Genomic DNA, 16,037 nt, shown 5'->3' with positions numbered 1-16,037 from the left:
CTCTCTTAGCTCTGAGGGCCACAGACGCCGCTTGCAGTTCCTGTGAGTATGGGAACATCTTCACATGGTGCCTTCCCTGTGACCTCTCTGTGTCCCATCATGTGGACAACCTTGGCTAGGGTTCAGACTTATCTACTCATGTTAACCTAAGTGACAATTTCTGCAAAGACCCTATTCCCAAACAAGGATCTTTACAGGCATGGGGGTTAGGACTCAAAACCTGAAGCAGGTAGAAGACCATGTCTGTTGAATAGAACCCATCAGTCCTCTGTATTTCACCTGATGGTTCCCTGGGAGCCCTAGGACAGAGTCTAGGTGGCACTTACACACATTGCTAGACCAAAAAGTAGTTGTATGGACAGAATGAGGGAAAATTGTATGGTTTAAAATTGAAAAAGGTGTGTGTCAGGATGGTATTTTTTCTCCATTCCTATTCAACCTGTATGCTGAGAAAATCTTTTAAGAAACCATGCTATATGAATAGAAATGTGACATCAGGCTTAGAGGAAGACTATCAACAACCTGTGCTATGGAGATGACACAGCCTTGCTCACAGAAAGTGATGGAGACGTGGAACACTTTAGCGTAGAAGATCAAAGACTACAGCCTTCAATATGGCTTACACCTCAACATCAAGAAAACAAAAATCTTCACCTCTGGTTTAGTAGGCAACATCATGATGGATAGAGAGAAGATAGAAGTTGTCAACTGTGTCATTTTACTTGGATTCACAATCAACGCCCATGGTAGCATCAGTCAAGAAATCAAAAGGCGTGTTGTAGGGGGGAAAATCTGCTATCAAGGACCTCTCCAAAGTGCTAAAGGGCAAGGATGTCAGTTTAAAGACCAAGATATCCTTCATCCAAGCCAGTGTCTTTTCAGTTGCTTACTCTGCATCGAAAAGCTTGACAATGAAAAGACAGAAGAATTGATGTGTTTGACCTGTGGTGTTGGTGAAGAGTATTGAATATATCCCATGACCCAAAGAACCAACAAATCTGTCTTGAAGGAAGTGCAACCAGAGAGCTCCTTACAGGCAAGAATTATGGAACTTTATTTCACTTAGTTTAAGCATATTTTCTGAAGGAACCAGTCTTTGGAGAAAGCCATCCTAAAAGAGAAGACCCTCAACAACATGGATTGACACAGTGACTACTGCAGTGGGCTTGAGCGCGACAGAGGTCACGAGGATGGCACAAGAAGGGTGGCCAGGTTCAGGCACATTGTTTGTAGGGTCACTGTAAGTCGTAGTCGACTTGATGGCACCTAACAAGAACACTTCCCACGATTCTCCTCACCTTCCTAGAGAGGATCGCAGACCAACTCCTTAGGTACCCATCTCCCATCTTCCTGAGTTGACTGCTTGAAGTGCCTCAGCTAGTTATGTGCTCTGTCATGACTTCCATTATGTGTTCTTTGGTTTTGCATTGGCTGCCTGCCCATAAGCCCCACCTTCCTCTTGTCCCTTCATCTAGAACACTAAACATTGGGTCAGGCAGGTGCCCATCAAAGAGAGGGCTTTACCATGTGGATTTTCACTGGTTATTCCCACACCCTGTCGTGGAACCATCTGTAGGGTAGGGTGTGCCACTTTGCCCGTGCGTGGAGGGTGTTGGAGGACGCCGCCTTTGAGCTGTGCCTGTGAGGCATCGGAGGGTGAGGTGAGGGAGGGACGCCGGCCACCAGGGTGTGGATGTTGGAGAGCACAGAGCTGGGTCTGTGAGATGGAGAGACCAAGGTAGCCGGAGGGATTGCTGCTACGCAATGGGGCTGAGTGGACACAGGGCAGGGTGGCCACAGGCTTTGAAGAGGCTTGATCTTGTCTGCAAGGTTTTTTATTTCTTTTCTTTTAGAGAGAAATTAGTAATTATACCTTAAAAAGAGAGAGGGAATGGAAAAATAGTAGTAGTGGCTACTCAATGGCAGTTTGTGAATCCTCCTGACCAAACATTAATGTAGCACCTTGGGCCCATTCCCGGGAGAGGGTGGAGAGGGGCACTGACCCGTTTGTGAGATAAACATGGAAACAGCTCAAGATGGCAGGAAGGGCTCTGTGGAAAACTTTTCTCACACACGATTTCAAGTTTCAACCTTCAAGGCCATCTGTCTGAGGAATGGGTCTGCCTTCCCCAGCCTGGACCACGTGTACACAAGGCGGCATCTGGCGGGCTCTGGGGCTGCGGCCGCCTGGAACTTGGGCTGCCGGCCGAGGGGACCAGCGCGTGACTGTTTCTGGTTCTCCTCCTTCTTGGCAGTATAAGAGGGGTAATGTGTCTCAAATAAAATAAGGCTTAGGAGTACTTTGAGCACTTTGAGACTTTTATATGAAAAAAAGTCATTGCACCAGGTTTTGTGTGCTTCGAATAGAGGAAATACATTTGCATGGCTGCAAACAACAGCTAGCTTCCACAAGACGAAGAGAAAGAAGAGCCCGAGTTTCCCTCCCTCGCTGGGTCACTAGGCCGGTGTCTCCAGTGTGGCAACTCATGGTGTCCCCTCCCCAGGGGCTTCCTCCTTAAACAGTCTATCCAGAATCCTGAGTAAGGCTTACTATCAAATTTAATCACAGAATAGTGTGTGACTTAGTTGTAAATTGCTTAAATTCCATATTTCTCACATTATTTAAATACTAACAAAATTGTAAAGTCTTTTGCACTCAGATACTTTACTAGTAACTGAATAGAAACACCCCCCCCCCATTTTCTCCTTCTTTTCCTTAAATTTTTGCTTCATTATAAAAAAAAAACAGTTTTTGGTACAGGCTCACAAATATTAATTAATTGTCACAGTATTATAGCTAAAATACCAGAAAATTTTTACAAAGTCAGTGACTATATCACCAGCAACAATAAAAATAGCCGTGTGTGTTTGTAACATGCACAGATGAAGCCAGGCAATTTGAAGCTTCAGTCTAATTGAACGGAGGGACAGCTTGACCCATGTGCCTTTGTTGTTATGTTGTCATGCAATTCCAAGTCAGAGCAGATGCACAGCTAACCCTCCGGCCGGTCTTCAGAGGTGGTAAATGGTACAGGATTCAGCCCATATTTCTCCTGCAGAGCAGGTGGTGGATTAGAACCTCATGTCCTCAGATTGGCAGCGCAGCTCCTTACCACTAGGCCCTCAGGCACAGGAGAAGGCTCAAAAAGTCAATTCATATAAAATTTTAGTCTTGTAAATGTATTGATACATGTAGGCTAGGCTTACACAATAGGTTTCTGTTGTAGTAACTATGAGATTTTCTTAAAGGTTTTTTTTTATAAAAAAAAGTTTTATTTTGTTAAATACATTTCTGCTGAAATAGTACACAAACATTTTATAGCCAGTTATTTTGGTGTTATTCCCTCTAGTGTACCTGGGGGTGCCATTGGTTTTCTTTTCTCTCTCCCTCCCTTCCTCACCCACTCCCTGCCATAAGGTTAATTCCCACTCACAGCAAACCTACAAGACCGAGTGGAATTGCCCATAATGTTTCTGGGGCTGTATATCTTTATGGGCGCACACGGCCTTGTCTTGCTTTCTTGGACTGTCGGTGGGTTCGAACAGTCAGCCTTTTGGTTAACAGCCTACCGTTTCATCAGCTGCACCACTAGTACCCCTTCTCTCTCACTTACGAGAGTAAATTTTAGTTGCTTGTGATTTCTTCTAGAAAAAGTACAAAGTATGTGTGAGAGTATGCCATTATTTATACAGATACGCATATTGTGATGCATGTCTCACAGAATTCATCTTGGATGTTATCCAGCTCATTCTTTTTATAGTTTCATAGGATCCCATGGTGTTAGCGTAATAGTACTGCTTATGCAGGCCTCTACTAATGAACTTAGCTAACATGTCCAGTATCTTGCTTTATAGAAAAAAATATTGCAGTAAGTACCTTTCTCTTTGCCTGACAGCCTATCTATTCATCCATCTGTATATCTACCTGTCTAGCTATTCATCCACCCACCCACTCATCCATCCGTCTATTAATCCCTCCACTCATTTGCCCACCTATCATCTATCTCTCCCTCCATCTACCCAGTAGTCTAGCCATCTTTTATCTGTTCATTCCCCTTCTCATTCACCCATCAGCTGTCCATATACTTATCTATCTAACCATTTATCATCTGTTACATATGTTACATACAGATCTACCCATCCACCCACCTCTCTCTCCACCTATTCACTTGCCGTTCCATCAAGTTATCTGTTTATCATTTATTTATTGATCTATCCATCTACTCATCTCTTGATCTATCGTGTATATTTTCATTCATCTACTCATCCTTCCACTTGTCAGTCCACCTATTATCTATCGATTCATCCATTCAGGTAACCATCCATCCATCCATCCATCCATCCATCCATCCATCCATCCATCCATTTCCCTACTTTTCAGCTGTCTATTTATCCCTCTATTACCCACCATTTATTAATCTACTTACCTATCATTAACTATATCTATCTTGAAATATGTCCAGAGATCTAGTAAAAAAAGTAAGACATCAGAATGTCTTGATCAAGTTTTGTATGTGTGTTCATTTAACAAATCTATGAAAATGTAGTCTCAACTTACAGTCTTGAAAGAATGTAAAATACTGTCTCTGTTCCATATCTTCACCAACACTAGATATGATCAAACGTCAAAAGTAGGCATTTGCATGTGCTTCTAGAGTAGAGGTGCATGTCCTGTCTTGGTTAATGACTACATTTATACCCTCTCAGGTCCTTATGCTGTTGCTTGTTCTCCTCCAGTTCATGCAGCATGTTTTCAATGGATTTCCCATGTTCCTTGTGGTTGTTATCTACTTTGAGATTTCTCCCTCAAATTTTCATCTGTGTTTTTACTTTATGGGCACTCTAAAAGTTGAGGAAGTTGTTTTTAGGCCTGGCCATAAATACATTTATCCTTTTCTCTGTGGCTTTTTTAAAAAAAAGTTTTGCTCACTTACAGATTGCAAACACATCTGTGTATTTTTGTTGTATTTAAACATTTTAGAGCTTGTGTTGTTGGGTTAAAAATGACATGAGTTCTAACTTGACTTCTTCTGCAACTGGTAAGCCAGCTGTCACAGGCAATTTCTTTCTCCCGGTGGTTAAAATGTACCTTAGTCTTGCTCTAAGCTTTCTTTTCCTATGTGTGTCTGTTCAGGAACTGCTCTTGGATACCTTTGCTCTTTTTGTCTCTTGATTTCAACTAGTGTAATTATTGTAGTTTACAGTATGCTCTAATGGAGTCTCTGCATGATGCAAGCTGTTGAACACATTTGGCTGCAATCTAGAAGGTTGGTGGTTCAAATCTACTGGAGGCTCTTTGACAGAAGAGTCTGGTAACATTGACTTCTAAACATCAGTTATTGAAACCCTATAGGGCACAATTCTGTCTGATACCACTGGGGCTGACATGAGTTGGTGATGAGTTGATGAGAGAGGGTAAAATACTTTCGTTCCAGGCTAGTTTGTCCTGCTTCCCCATGCTTCCAGGCCGCCCTGCTTTTCTCAGGCACTAAAGACTATCTCCAGATAGTCAGCCAGAGACGCAGTAGAGCCTTGCTCTTGGAGGTGGTATATTTTTAGGATATAATAACCTTTACACTGAGTATTTGTGGTTGCTAAAGAAAGATTCTCATCACTGGGCCAATTGGTAACATCATAATAGACTGAAGAGATTGAGATTGTTAACAGCTTTAGTCTGCTTGGCTCCACAGTCAACACTCTTGGTACCAGCAGCCAGAAATTAAAAAAAAAAAAAGAATTGGGAAAGTCTGCTGTCAGAGACCTCCCCAGAGTACTGAAGAGCAACGATGTCAGTCTGGAGACTAAAGTGCACCTGATCCAGGCAATAATCTTTGCAATTACTTGTTATGTGTCAGAAAGCTGAACAATGACTAGGGATAATAGGAGAATTGATGCTTTTGATCTGTAGTGCTGAAAAAGAGTATTGAATATACCATGAACTGCTAGGATAACAAGCTGGTTCATCTTAGAAACCAGGCTTCTTCTTGGAAGGCAGGATTCTGAAGCTCTGTCTGACATACTTTAGACATTTTCAAGGAATGACCAGTCCTTGGAGAGGGACATCATGTTTGGGAGGGTGGAGAGACTGAACAAGAGAGGAAGACCCTTGATGAGATGGATTGATTCAGTCACTGGGGTAATGGGAGTAGGTGAAGTTGGTACAGGATAGAACAGGGTTCAGAGCTGTTGTATATAGGGTCGCTATGAGTTGCAAGCAACTCGACGACACATAACAACAACAACAATTCCTTATGAACAAGGTCAGATTCTAAAGAAGGGTAGCTGTTTTGATTCACTGGTCACCTTAATAGGAATGGTCCTCAACCCCTGGGAGATGGAAGGGGCTTAACTGCCAAGGCCACGCTTATTTCCAAGTACAGACAGAAAGCAAGTTTTTGTATTGTCAAATTAAAAATTACTGTGTACGTGTTTTTAGACTTGGCAAGAGGAGTCTGTGCTGGGCTGGCTGGTCTGGGGCCAACCCCCATGTCTGGCAAGGGAAGAAGGACCTCCATGCATGTTTGGGAAAGCATGTGTCACTGACTTCTGATCTTACAGCTTCTTCTCAAATTCTTGGTGCTCCCAGCCCTCAGAAACAGCCTCTACATAGTCTATCCTGCAGTGGCACCAAAGCAACAGGGATATAGGATTTAGAAGCAGCCCACACAGCCCCACGAGAGCTTAGTTTATCAGTACAGAGGACACTGCCCAGACCAGCTGTCAGATCTACCAGGCAGCTAAGCCTATCTGCACTTCCCTTTTGTGCTCCAGGCCCTTTTACAGGGTACGGTCCCATCTTCAGAGGACCATAAAGCAGAGCAAACATAGTGGCAGGATTCTGGTTCCCAAACACAAATGAAAGCATGTGATGGAGCTCCTCCCCCATGACAGTGTTCTCAGGACACACGCTGTGTTTGGAGCAGGTTTGCTCCCAGCTGCTGGAACTTTGTTTCCTGCAGCAGCATTTAGAGAGTTGTTTTCAGACATGGAAGAATAAACACTAAACTAGCTCTCGATTGCATGTTCTGTGGCCGCTTGCTTGTTTTATGTTTCCTGCTTCAAGGCAGGAAACTGTTCGGATTTTTTTTTTTAAAAAAAAAGAAATTATCAGAGAATGAGGAGAGGGAGGCCCACCACCCACTCAGGCTGTAGACTCCTGGTGCTAGGTGGGCTGCTTCCTTTGCCTGTTCCCACTACCCTCCCTCCCCCACACCCTCTCCCCATCTGTGGTCCTGTAGGAGCTCCTTGGAGACCTGGCAGGTCCTAGAGGTGCCTCTTCTGCTTGCAAATCCCTCCTTCCCTCCAGGCCTGTTGCCCCATTGGGGAGAGTTCATTCCTGCCTCCCATTGGCTGAGGTGGGCACTCTTTCACTGACTTCTCCCTGACAGCGTTGGAGAGCAGCACTCAGCAGCCTGCATGGGCCCAGCTTCCTTCCCCCTTGACCCCATCATGTGGGTGTATAATGGCCACACAACATGCAGTTCGGCTCTGGGATCTGTAGTGAAGTTTCTGTATGGAATATGTCTTAGTAGCTGTATGTTTTTCCAGCTTCTAAGAAATTCAAGAAATTGGGAAAAGCATCAGCTCTCCTCCTGCTGTATGTTTGACGTCTTCCCTTTCCACCTCACCTGCATCCCCAGGCATAACCCCTTTGTCCTCATTTGGGGCCCAGGAGGCCCTCACCCAGGTGTTGCCCAGGCCGCCCTCCAGACACTCAGCCCAGACTTAGGCGTTGGTCCTCTTTGCTGGCCCGCCCATCCACTGTGGTCCTGTGTGCTTCCAGAGGTGTTTGTGGGAGCAGGAGGTGCACATAGCTGATGCTGTGAAGCATCCCATTCTCCTGTCTTCTCTGGCTCCCTCCTGTCCTCCTCACGTTCCAGGGTCTCAGAGCCTCTGTAGACTCTGAGATGAGAGTGCTGTTGGCTCATCTCTCGTGGACGTGCACAGAGCATAAGGCTACATGTGTAAATCCACCACTGAGTGTGAACCCATCCGTGCAGGGCAGGCTTGGCAGAGAGGACTAGCGGAGTCAGGGCCAGGACAGTAGTAACGGAAAGTCCCCTATGTGCTCGCCAAGGCTGAAGTCACATGACGGGTAACTGGACATGCCTGTCCATTGGGACATTGTAAAAAAATGGTGAGAGGAGGTCAGCCAATAAAAATCTCCTTGAGAAGTGCCAATGCCATGATGGAAAATAAGAACATGACCCTGGGAGGGGAGTGGAGAGACATGGCCGTGCTTGGCCCCATGTGCACAGAGGGTCCAATGGAGGGTGTGTCCATCTCTTTCTAGGGTGAGATTGGCCCCATTGGGCCTAAAGGATACCGAGGTGATGAGGGACCCCCCGGTACTGAGGTGAGTAACTCTCTCTGCCCCTCTCTCATCTTGACCCTTCATTCTAATGTTGCACCTCACTTGCTCTGGCCTCCCCGCCCCCAGCATCCTCTACTCTCACTCTTTCCCTGGAAGAGGGAACCCCTGGAAGAAACTTCGGGCTGGGAAAAGGCTACCCCAATTCAGTTTAGCTTATTAATGTCCATTTTTATTTTATAGTTTGTGAGTTTTAGAAAATTTGAAGACATTGTTAAACATTTAAATTAATACCTTCTAAAATTTTACACACCCCCCCCCAGAGAGAACAAATATGGACATTTTGGTTGGTTTATCGCCAATTTCCCTTTGAGTATCATTCTTAAAAGTTTGTCATCCTATGATTTTTATTTTAAATATTGTAGACATTTCCCTAAAACCTTGATAATTTAAAAAACCAAATTACTGATCATCACTTATAACAGTCACACCTGTAGTCAGAGTGTGTGTTTGTTCAAACTCCTGATGTTGGGCTGGTAGACGGACCCTGCCGGCACACAGTTTTGCAGCCATGTTCCATGGAACGCCACCACATGGATAAGCCTGTGCGTGGAATTACTGGGCAGAAGGCGTAGCACACCAGGGGCCCTGCCCTACTCAGTCCACGCCAAGACTATCCCTAAATGCTTTCTTTTAATCTTTGCCACATTGATGTGTGAGATGTTATTTGACGAGGCTCTGTCCACATCCCTCCCTGACTTTGACTTAGTTTTTAAGAGTAGCCTTCTCTCTCTTTAGGGTGTCAGAGGTGTCCCAGGACCAGCAGGCCCCCCCGGAGACCCTGGACTGATGGGTGAGAGGGTGAGTAACCGCCCACCCAGAGCACTGAGCAGCTACCTGTCAGCAGGTGGACGTCCCCTGGGAGCACGTTCCTGTTCTGGAGGGGCTGAGGGGCTGGCTGGGCTGGTTTTGTCCCCCTGTGGGCAGATGGCCTTGAGTGTCACAGGTGGGCAGCGGCCATGGGCCATGGCAGCTCCTGCAGTGACTGCTGACCCTGCCTGCTCTTTCCTCAGGGTGAAGATGGCCCCCCTGGAAATGGCACTGAGGGCTTCCCCGGCTTTCCTGTAAGTTCCTTCAGCCGTCCACCACCCTGCAGTGTCCTCCCTTTGATGTGATGCCACTCCCTTTGGCCATCTGGGCACTTGGACAAGCTGAGTTAAACCCAGGACTCAGTGCAGGCCCAAAAAAATATATTGATGGGGTTGGTTCCTCCCTGCGATGGGTCCCTCAGACCTGTGTGTGATGTGACGGAGGGCAAAGTTCCTGCTGGCCTGGCATGACTGTCCTGCCTTTCCATCCACAGGGGTATCCAGGCAACAGGGGCCCTCCTGGGATCAATGTGAGTACACCCCCACTGCTCTCTGTGCACACAAACAAGCTTGTGCATGTACACATTGTGGACACATACACATTCACATGACATGGGACCGAGAGCCGAGTCCCAAGACAGCCTCACATGGCCTGATGCACCGCCATGGGCTGGCTCTATCAGCAAATCCAGCAAACCCTGGCTTACTCCCCACCTACCAAGTCCATCCTTCAAGCCAATGCCTGGGCTCAGGGATATGGGCTCCAGCCACAACCCCCCCTCCCCCAAAGATCAGAGTTCCAAGGGTCAGTGGGCTGCTAGTCCAACACTATGGACTGACCTGCATGTCTTCCTGTCACTCACAGGGCACTAAAGGCTACCCTGGCCTCAAGGGGGATGAGGGTGATGCTGGAGAGCCAGGAGATGACGTAAGTGTTGGTTCTGGGGTGGGAGGTGGGGCTGGGATGGGGATGGGAACCACGAACTCCAAGGCCCCTGTGAACACTATGGGTGGGTGTTAAGTGTAGGGGTCTTCCTGGGAGGCAGCCACATGACCAACACTGCTGAGGGTCTTTCTGTGTAGAAGCTCGGGCATCCAGGCAGGTATGACATGATGCTATTTTCTTCCAGAACAATGATATTTCACCCCGAGGTGCCAAAGGAGCCAAAGGGTACCGGGGTCCCGAAGGCCCTCAGGTGAGAACCCTCGCCAGACTTGTCCTGGGGAGGGCGAGAGATGGTGTCTAGAGAGAGGCTGGAGATCTGGGGGCAGAAGCAGAGGGGGCTGCACAAAGAAGTGTCTGGAAGTCTTAAACACAATGAGATGTGAAGGAGGAGGGGTGCACTTGACAGGGGAACCCAGAAGGGCAGAGGCCCAGCGTGGGTCAGTGCAAGGGAGTGAGGTAGACACCAGGGTAGGACAAGTGAGGGAGAAAAGTTGTGGGACTGCCCTGGAATAACACTCAGTTTCCTAAAGACCCCGAGTCCAGGCCATCCAGAGGCCTAGGGGACATTTTAGATCCCCGATGGGTGGTGGTCTGATGGCAGCCTTCCCAGAGCATCACTGGCCCTGGATCGAGGTCTGTGTTCATTTGTAGCTTTGTACTTGACAGACTGTTGTCTACTGTATGGACCAAAGGCCTGTGTGGTGTGCTCCCAGGAGTGGGACATGCTCAGATGTGGGGGGAAGGTGGCCTGGCGGGGTGAAGGAGGGAAAGAGTTCTCGCTTCAGATCTTCTCTCTGGTTCCATCCTAACAGGGACCCCAAGGAGACATAGGACCACCAGGACCAGATGTAAGTGGTTGTCTAGAAGCCATCCTGGGTCCCTCACTGACTGAAGGCCCCACATATGAAAGCGCATGTAGCCTGCCTGGGAATGGAGGGGTGCCACCCCGGAGGCTGCTCGGAACCCCTGTGTGCTCAGGCAAGGGCAGGTGGATCAAGGTCACCTAGAGTCCTCACTCTGCAGCTCATGCAGCCTGTGCCCTTCCAGCCAACCCCTCACCCCAGGCAATGGGGACCCCGGGGCTCCCATCACCACCTCTGAGCATCTGTGCCTGGACTTCTGCTGTAAGGGCAGGACGATTAGCTGAGCCTCGCTTTGCATGCAGGCGTGCAGGGGTCAGGGGAGGGAAGGGTGCACCCAGAAAATGATAGTCGGTCCAAGGAGGTCCCATGCCTATGGCTCTTCCCTCCGCAGGAGTGTGAGATCTTGGACATCATTATGAAAATGTGCTGTGAGTATTACTGGCCGTTTGGATAATGGTCTTAATTAGAACATCCTCTCCTCCTCCTCCTTTTCTGACCAGTGTACCTGGGACCCGTGTTTGTAGGAAGTGTGTCAGGAAGGGAGCAGGAGGGAGGGGCTGGTGATCATGCTGAGAAAATGGGGTGCAGAGCAGGAATACGCCCCTGTGACAGGTAGATCTGACTACTCTCACCATCCTGCTCAAACTGCCCTATCAAGACAGCCTGTTCAGATTCTCTGAATGCCCAGAGCATCCTCTGCTGTCAGCGCGGGACAGAGAGGCATGGGGTGCTGGCCTGGAAAGTTTCTGTCTCTAATTTAGAAAACAATATGGGAACTTAACTGTGGTTTAATTGCCTCTTTCCCCTCTTTTCCCTAGCTTGCTGTGGTGAGTATAACATTCTGATTCATCAGAAAATTCCTCAGGTGTCTTTACCTTTTAAAGAACAATAATATTGTGGTGGGGGAGGGGGCAGTTCACTTGCCTGAGTGGGTGTCCAGCCAGCATTGCAGCTCCTGCCCTCCCACCAAAGCTCCTTCACAACACTCCTTCCCAACACTCCTCCACACCCCCACCTACATGTCCGCCCACCCACCCATCTACTTATTCTCCCTCACTCCACCAGTGCACGTCACCCCTGTTCACACATGCCTGGGGCACAGAGCCATCTTCACATTCTCTTTGCCAGAAACACCAGCCCCTGGACCTGCTCCTGACCCATCTGCATGGTCTCCCTGCCCACTCAGTGGAGGGGCAATGGTCTAACCAGAGATGGGTGTCCCACCTCTCCTGGAACAGGCGACACGTGGGCCACACTGGGCCACACTGCTGGGGGTGGGTGAGGCTGCTCCCACTCTGCATACAGAGTCTGGGGGCTGACTGCCGCCTGCCCTGCCCTGCAGAGTGCAAGTGCGGCCCCATCGACATCCTCTTCGTGCTGGACAGCTCCGAGAGCATCGGCCTACAGAACTTTGAGATCGCCAAAGACTTCATTATCAAGGTCATCGACCGGTTGAGTCGGGATGAGCTGGTCAAGGTGAGCTGGGCAGCACTGGGCACCACAGGCATGGGCACCCATAAATGTAGGGGTATCTGTTCTGGTGGAGCCCACAGGGCAGGAGGAGGCAGAAGAGCCTGATGTTGGTGGGGGTTCTGAGAGACTAGGTCCCTTTGACTCCACCAAGCAAAGACAGCCCACCTCCCCTCCCTATCCCCCAGCACTGCCCTTCACAGTAAAAATGATGGGTTACCACAGGGACAGACACATGTAAAGGAGCCTGGAAAACAGGGGTCTCAGTCAACATCAACTGAGGGGTCGGGGGCATGTGTGAATTAGGGACCTGACCTGCCTGTTTAGGGCAATCCACAAGGGTGATGCTTCCCCATCTGATCTCTCAGGATGGCTGCTGCCAGCCCCTCTGCTCCACTTCAGTGTGGGCCAACATGGGACCCTATCTTTATACCCCTGTCTCTGAAAGACCCCTGATGAGGGTCTGCACCAGCCAAAACAGGAGCTGGGCCATGCAGAAATCAGTTCTGGCCCGGTGGTGAGGTCACAGTCCCTCATGGCTCCTGAAGTGACATCATGTCTTCAAATTCTGACCTCAGACCTTGATTGAGAGTTGAGGGATGCACATGTGTCCAAGCAGGAATGGGAAGGGATGTGCCCACGGGGAGGCGGAGTACCCATGGGAAAGGTCACGCTCTGACCCACGACCCCTATCTTCAGGTACTGCATTGCTTCCCCCAGATGCGGCTCATGCCCCCCCCCCCGCTGCATGATCGTGCAGTTTGAGCCTGGACAGTCACGTGCGGGCGTGGTGCAGTACAGCCACAACCAGATGCAGGAGCACGTGGACATGGAGAGCCCCAACATCAGGAACATGCAGGAGCTCAAAGAGTGAGTCCACGTGGCACAGCTGCCCATCATCCAAGATCTCAGCTGAGGGCTCCAGCCCTGACCCCTGCCTGACCCCCCACCTGGGCCCTGACTTTGGTCTCCCACCACACAGAGCCATCAAGAAGCTGCAGTGGATGGCGGGGGGCACGTTCACGGGTGAGGCCCTGCAGTACACCCGGAGAAACCTGCTGCCTCCATCCTCCTCAAACAACCGCATTGCCCTGGTCATCACAGATGGCCGCTCAGACACCCAGAGGGACCCCACGCCCCTCAACGTGCTCTGTGATGCTGGCATCCAGGTGGGGACCTGCCTGCAGGAGATGCCCTGTGTGTGTTCAGGGAGGGTGTGTGGGCCTTGCCCTGTGAAGGTGGCCAGGCCATGACGTGTGTGGGTGTTGGCGTGGACACCCCTTCTCCCCACAGGTGGTCTCCGTGGGTGTCATGGACCTGTTCGGCTCCTCCCCAAGCCCTGACCAGCTGAACGTCATCTCCTGCCAAGGCCTAGCACAGCGCCGGCCAAGCCTGTCACTAGTCAAGGAGAATTATGCAGAATTGCTGGAAGACAGCTTCCTGAAGAATGTGACTGCAGAGATCTGCATAGGTGGGCACTGGGGCCACAGTCAGGGCTGTGGGTTAGGAACCATCCCCTGCCCCCCAGCTTTGCTGGGAAATCACACCAAGTAACAGGAAGTCTGAGTCCATCTGCTCCCAGCCAGCATTGTAGCCATGGGAATCAGAACCCTGGCCTAAGAATGGCCTTCCTTCCTCTCGAAATGCCTCAGACTCTCAAGCACACAGTGTGTCCAGAATTCTGGGTCTGCTCTGTGTCTCCAGTTTCCAGACCAGGGCCTGTGATCCCACGTGGGTGTTGCATCAGAGAGACAGGTCACTTACACACACGTGTGAAGGCCACCTTGAGCCTGTTTGCTCACTTACACTTGTGGGTACACTCTCTGTGGCCGTCCAGGGCCAGCACAGCAAATCTGATTCCAGCAAGGCAGGCAGCCGGCAGCCAGAGCGCTGCTGGGGTCTCAGTAGGGCCATGCTACCAATGGGCTGGTGGTCCGTGTTGCTGGGGGCAGCATGGTACTGGGTACAACCAAAGACTTTATGTCCAGAGGCCAGAGTGAGCCTCTCATAGGTGCCCTGTGACCTGCAGACCTTTCCCTTTCCTGAGACTTTCTCCTCCAGTTCCCCTAACTCACAGGATGGGGTGAGCACCTAGTAGAGCCAGGGGTCCATTTCTGTAACCTTCAGGGTCCTCCTTGATGAGGAGTTCTGACAGGGAGACCGACTCATCTTCTCAAGCCATGCTTCTCCTGGAGAGGCAGGCTAACCTAAGTAGGAGGGTCACCTACCCGTACACTGCCACCCCTGTGTGCCACCTGGGAACACACTAGCATCATGATATTGTAGGGTGACAGGCAAACCACAGTTTCCCATCAATGACATTTTTCCTCTTACAGACAAGAAGTGTCCAGATTACACCTGCCCAGGTGAGTACTCGTGCGCCAGTGGTTGGCGTTGGGGAGTGGGACATAGTATTGGCGGGGGCATTTGCTGAGGCAGGAGAAGCCTCCAGATGGAGAAAAACGTGGGTGGGGCTGGGGGCTGGTCACATGTGGCAGGGTGACCCCACGCCCATGTCCCCCGGCGAGGCTGGGCCAGGTCCACTGCAGCTGTGAAGCCCGTGGCCCAGCCCCATGGCGGTGCTAATGGCTGCCTGTCCCCCTCCCGCCCCCACAGTCACGTTCTCCTCCCCGGCGGACATCACCATCCTGTTGGACGGCTCGGCCAGCGTGGGCAGCCACAACTTCCAGACCACCAAGACCTTCGCCAAGCGCCTGGCGGAGCGCTTCCTCACGGCCAAGCACAAGGACCCGGCCCACGACGTGCGCGTGGCCGTCATGCAGTACAGCGGCACCGGGCAGCAGCGGCCCGAGCGCGCCGCCCTGCAGTTCCTGCAGAACTACACGGTGCTGGCCGGCGGCGTGGACAGCATGGGCTTCCTCAATGACGCCACCGACGTCACGGACGCCCTGCGCTTTGTCACCCGCTTCTACCAAGAGACCTCCTCGGGCCCCGCCAAGAAGCGGCTGCTGCTCTTCTCCGATGGCAACTCGCAGGGCGTGACCGCGGCTGCCATCGAGAAGGCCGTGCAGGAGGCCCAGCGGGCGGGCATCGAGATCTTCGTGGTGGTGGTGGGCCAGCAGGTGAACGAGCCCCACATCCGCGTGCTGGTCACTGGCAAGACCGCCGAGTACGACGTGGCCTTTGGCGAGCGCCACCTCTTCCGGGTGCCCAGCTACCAGGCCTTGCTCCGCGGCGTCTTCTACCAGACTGTGTCCAGGAAGGTGGCGCTGGGCTAGCGCCCCCTCGAGGGCGCCGCCGCCGGTCCTCCCCGCCCTTCACTACAGCAGAAGTCAAAACGTGATGTGAATTTCCCCCACGGGCCTGATTGCCCAGAGTGTTTTAAAAAGGAAAAGCAGAAGCAGTAGCTACGAGTAGCTATGCTCAGCAGAAAACTCCTTCCGGCTCCTTCCCCTTCCTGCTGTGTGCGCATCTGCTCTCTGCTGGAATCGGCCCGCCTTCCCTCCCATGCAACTCAGGCTCGCTCTGTCCGTCTCCTTTCCATTAACCAACAAGTCAGATGCCCCTAAAGCTTCGTGGGATCTTTTCTTTCGGGATATTGGTTGCACATGGCCTCC

The 16,037-nt window shown here is 50.5% G+C and overlaps 1 protein-coding gene across 1 annotated transcript in view; it reads left to right on the top strand.

Annotated features, from left to right (window-relative positions):
* The window catches only part of COL6A1 (collagen, type VI, alpha 1), a 31,955-nt gene extending 16,179 nt beyond the window's left edge, over positions 1-15,776 (top strand). The window contains exons 21-35 of the mRNA XM_006898391.1: positions 8,294-8,356; positions 9,110-9,172; positions 9,385-9,435; positions 9,675-9,710; positions 10,046-10,108; positions 10,311-10,376; positions 10,939-10,974; positions 11,381-11,417; positions 11,808-11,816; positions 12,332-12,465; positions 13,220-13,329; positions 13,442-13,628; positions 13,753-13,930; positions 14,796-14,825; positions 15,076-15,776. Coding sequence (XP_006898453.1) covers positions 8,294-8,356; positions 9,110-9,172; positions 9,385-9,435; positions 9,675-9,710; positions 10,046-10,108; positions 10,311-10,376; positions 10,939-10,974; positions 11,381-11,417; positions 11,808-11,816; positions 12,332-12,465; positions 13,220-13,329; positions 13,442-13,628; positions 13,753-13,930; positions 14,796-14,825; positions 15,076-15,698 — 1,686 coding nt within the window. The 3' untranslated portion in view covers positions 15,699-15,776. The remainder of the gene's footprint in view (positions 1-8,293; positions 8,357-9,109; positions 9,173-9,384; positions 9,436-9,674; positions 9,711-10,045; positions 10,109-10,310; positions 10,377-10,938; positions 10,975-11,380; positions 11,418-11,807; positions 11,817-12,331; positions 12,466-13,219; positions 13,330-13,441; positions 13,629-13,752; positions 13,931-14,795; positions 14,826-15,075) is intronic.
* The last annotated feature ends 261 nt before the right edge of the window (positions 15,777-16,037 follow it).

The sequence above is a fragment of the Elephantulus edwardii genome, unplaced genomic scaffold (genome assembly GCF_000299155.1).
Source record: "Elephantulus edwardii isolate Elephantulus edwardi_28Jun2011 unplaced genomic scaffold, EleEdw1.0 scaffold00228, whole genome shotgun sequence".
NCBI lineage: Eukaryota > Metazoa > Chordata > Mammalia > Macroscelidea > Macroscelididae > Elephantulus > Elephantulus edwardii.
Note: the sequence above shows the minus strand (reverse complement) of the source record. Positions and strands in the feature narration are given on the sequence as shown.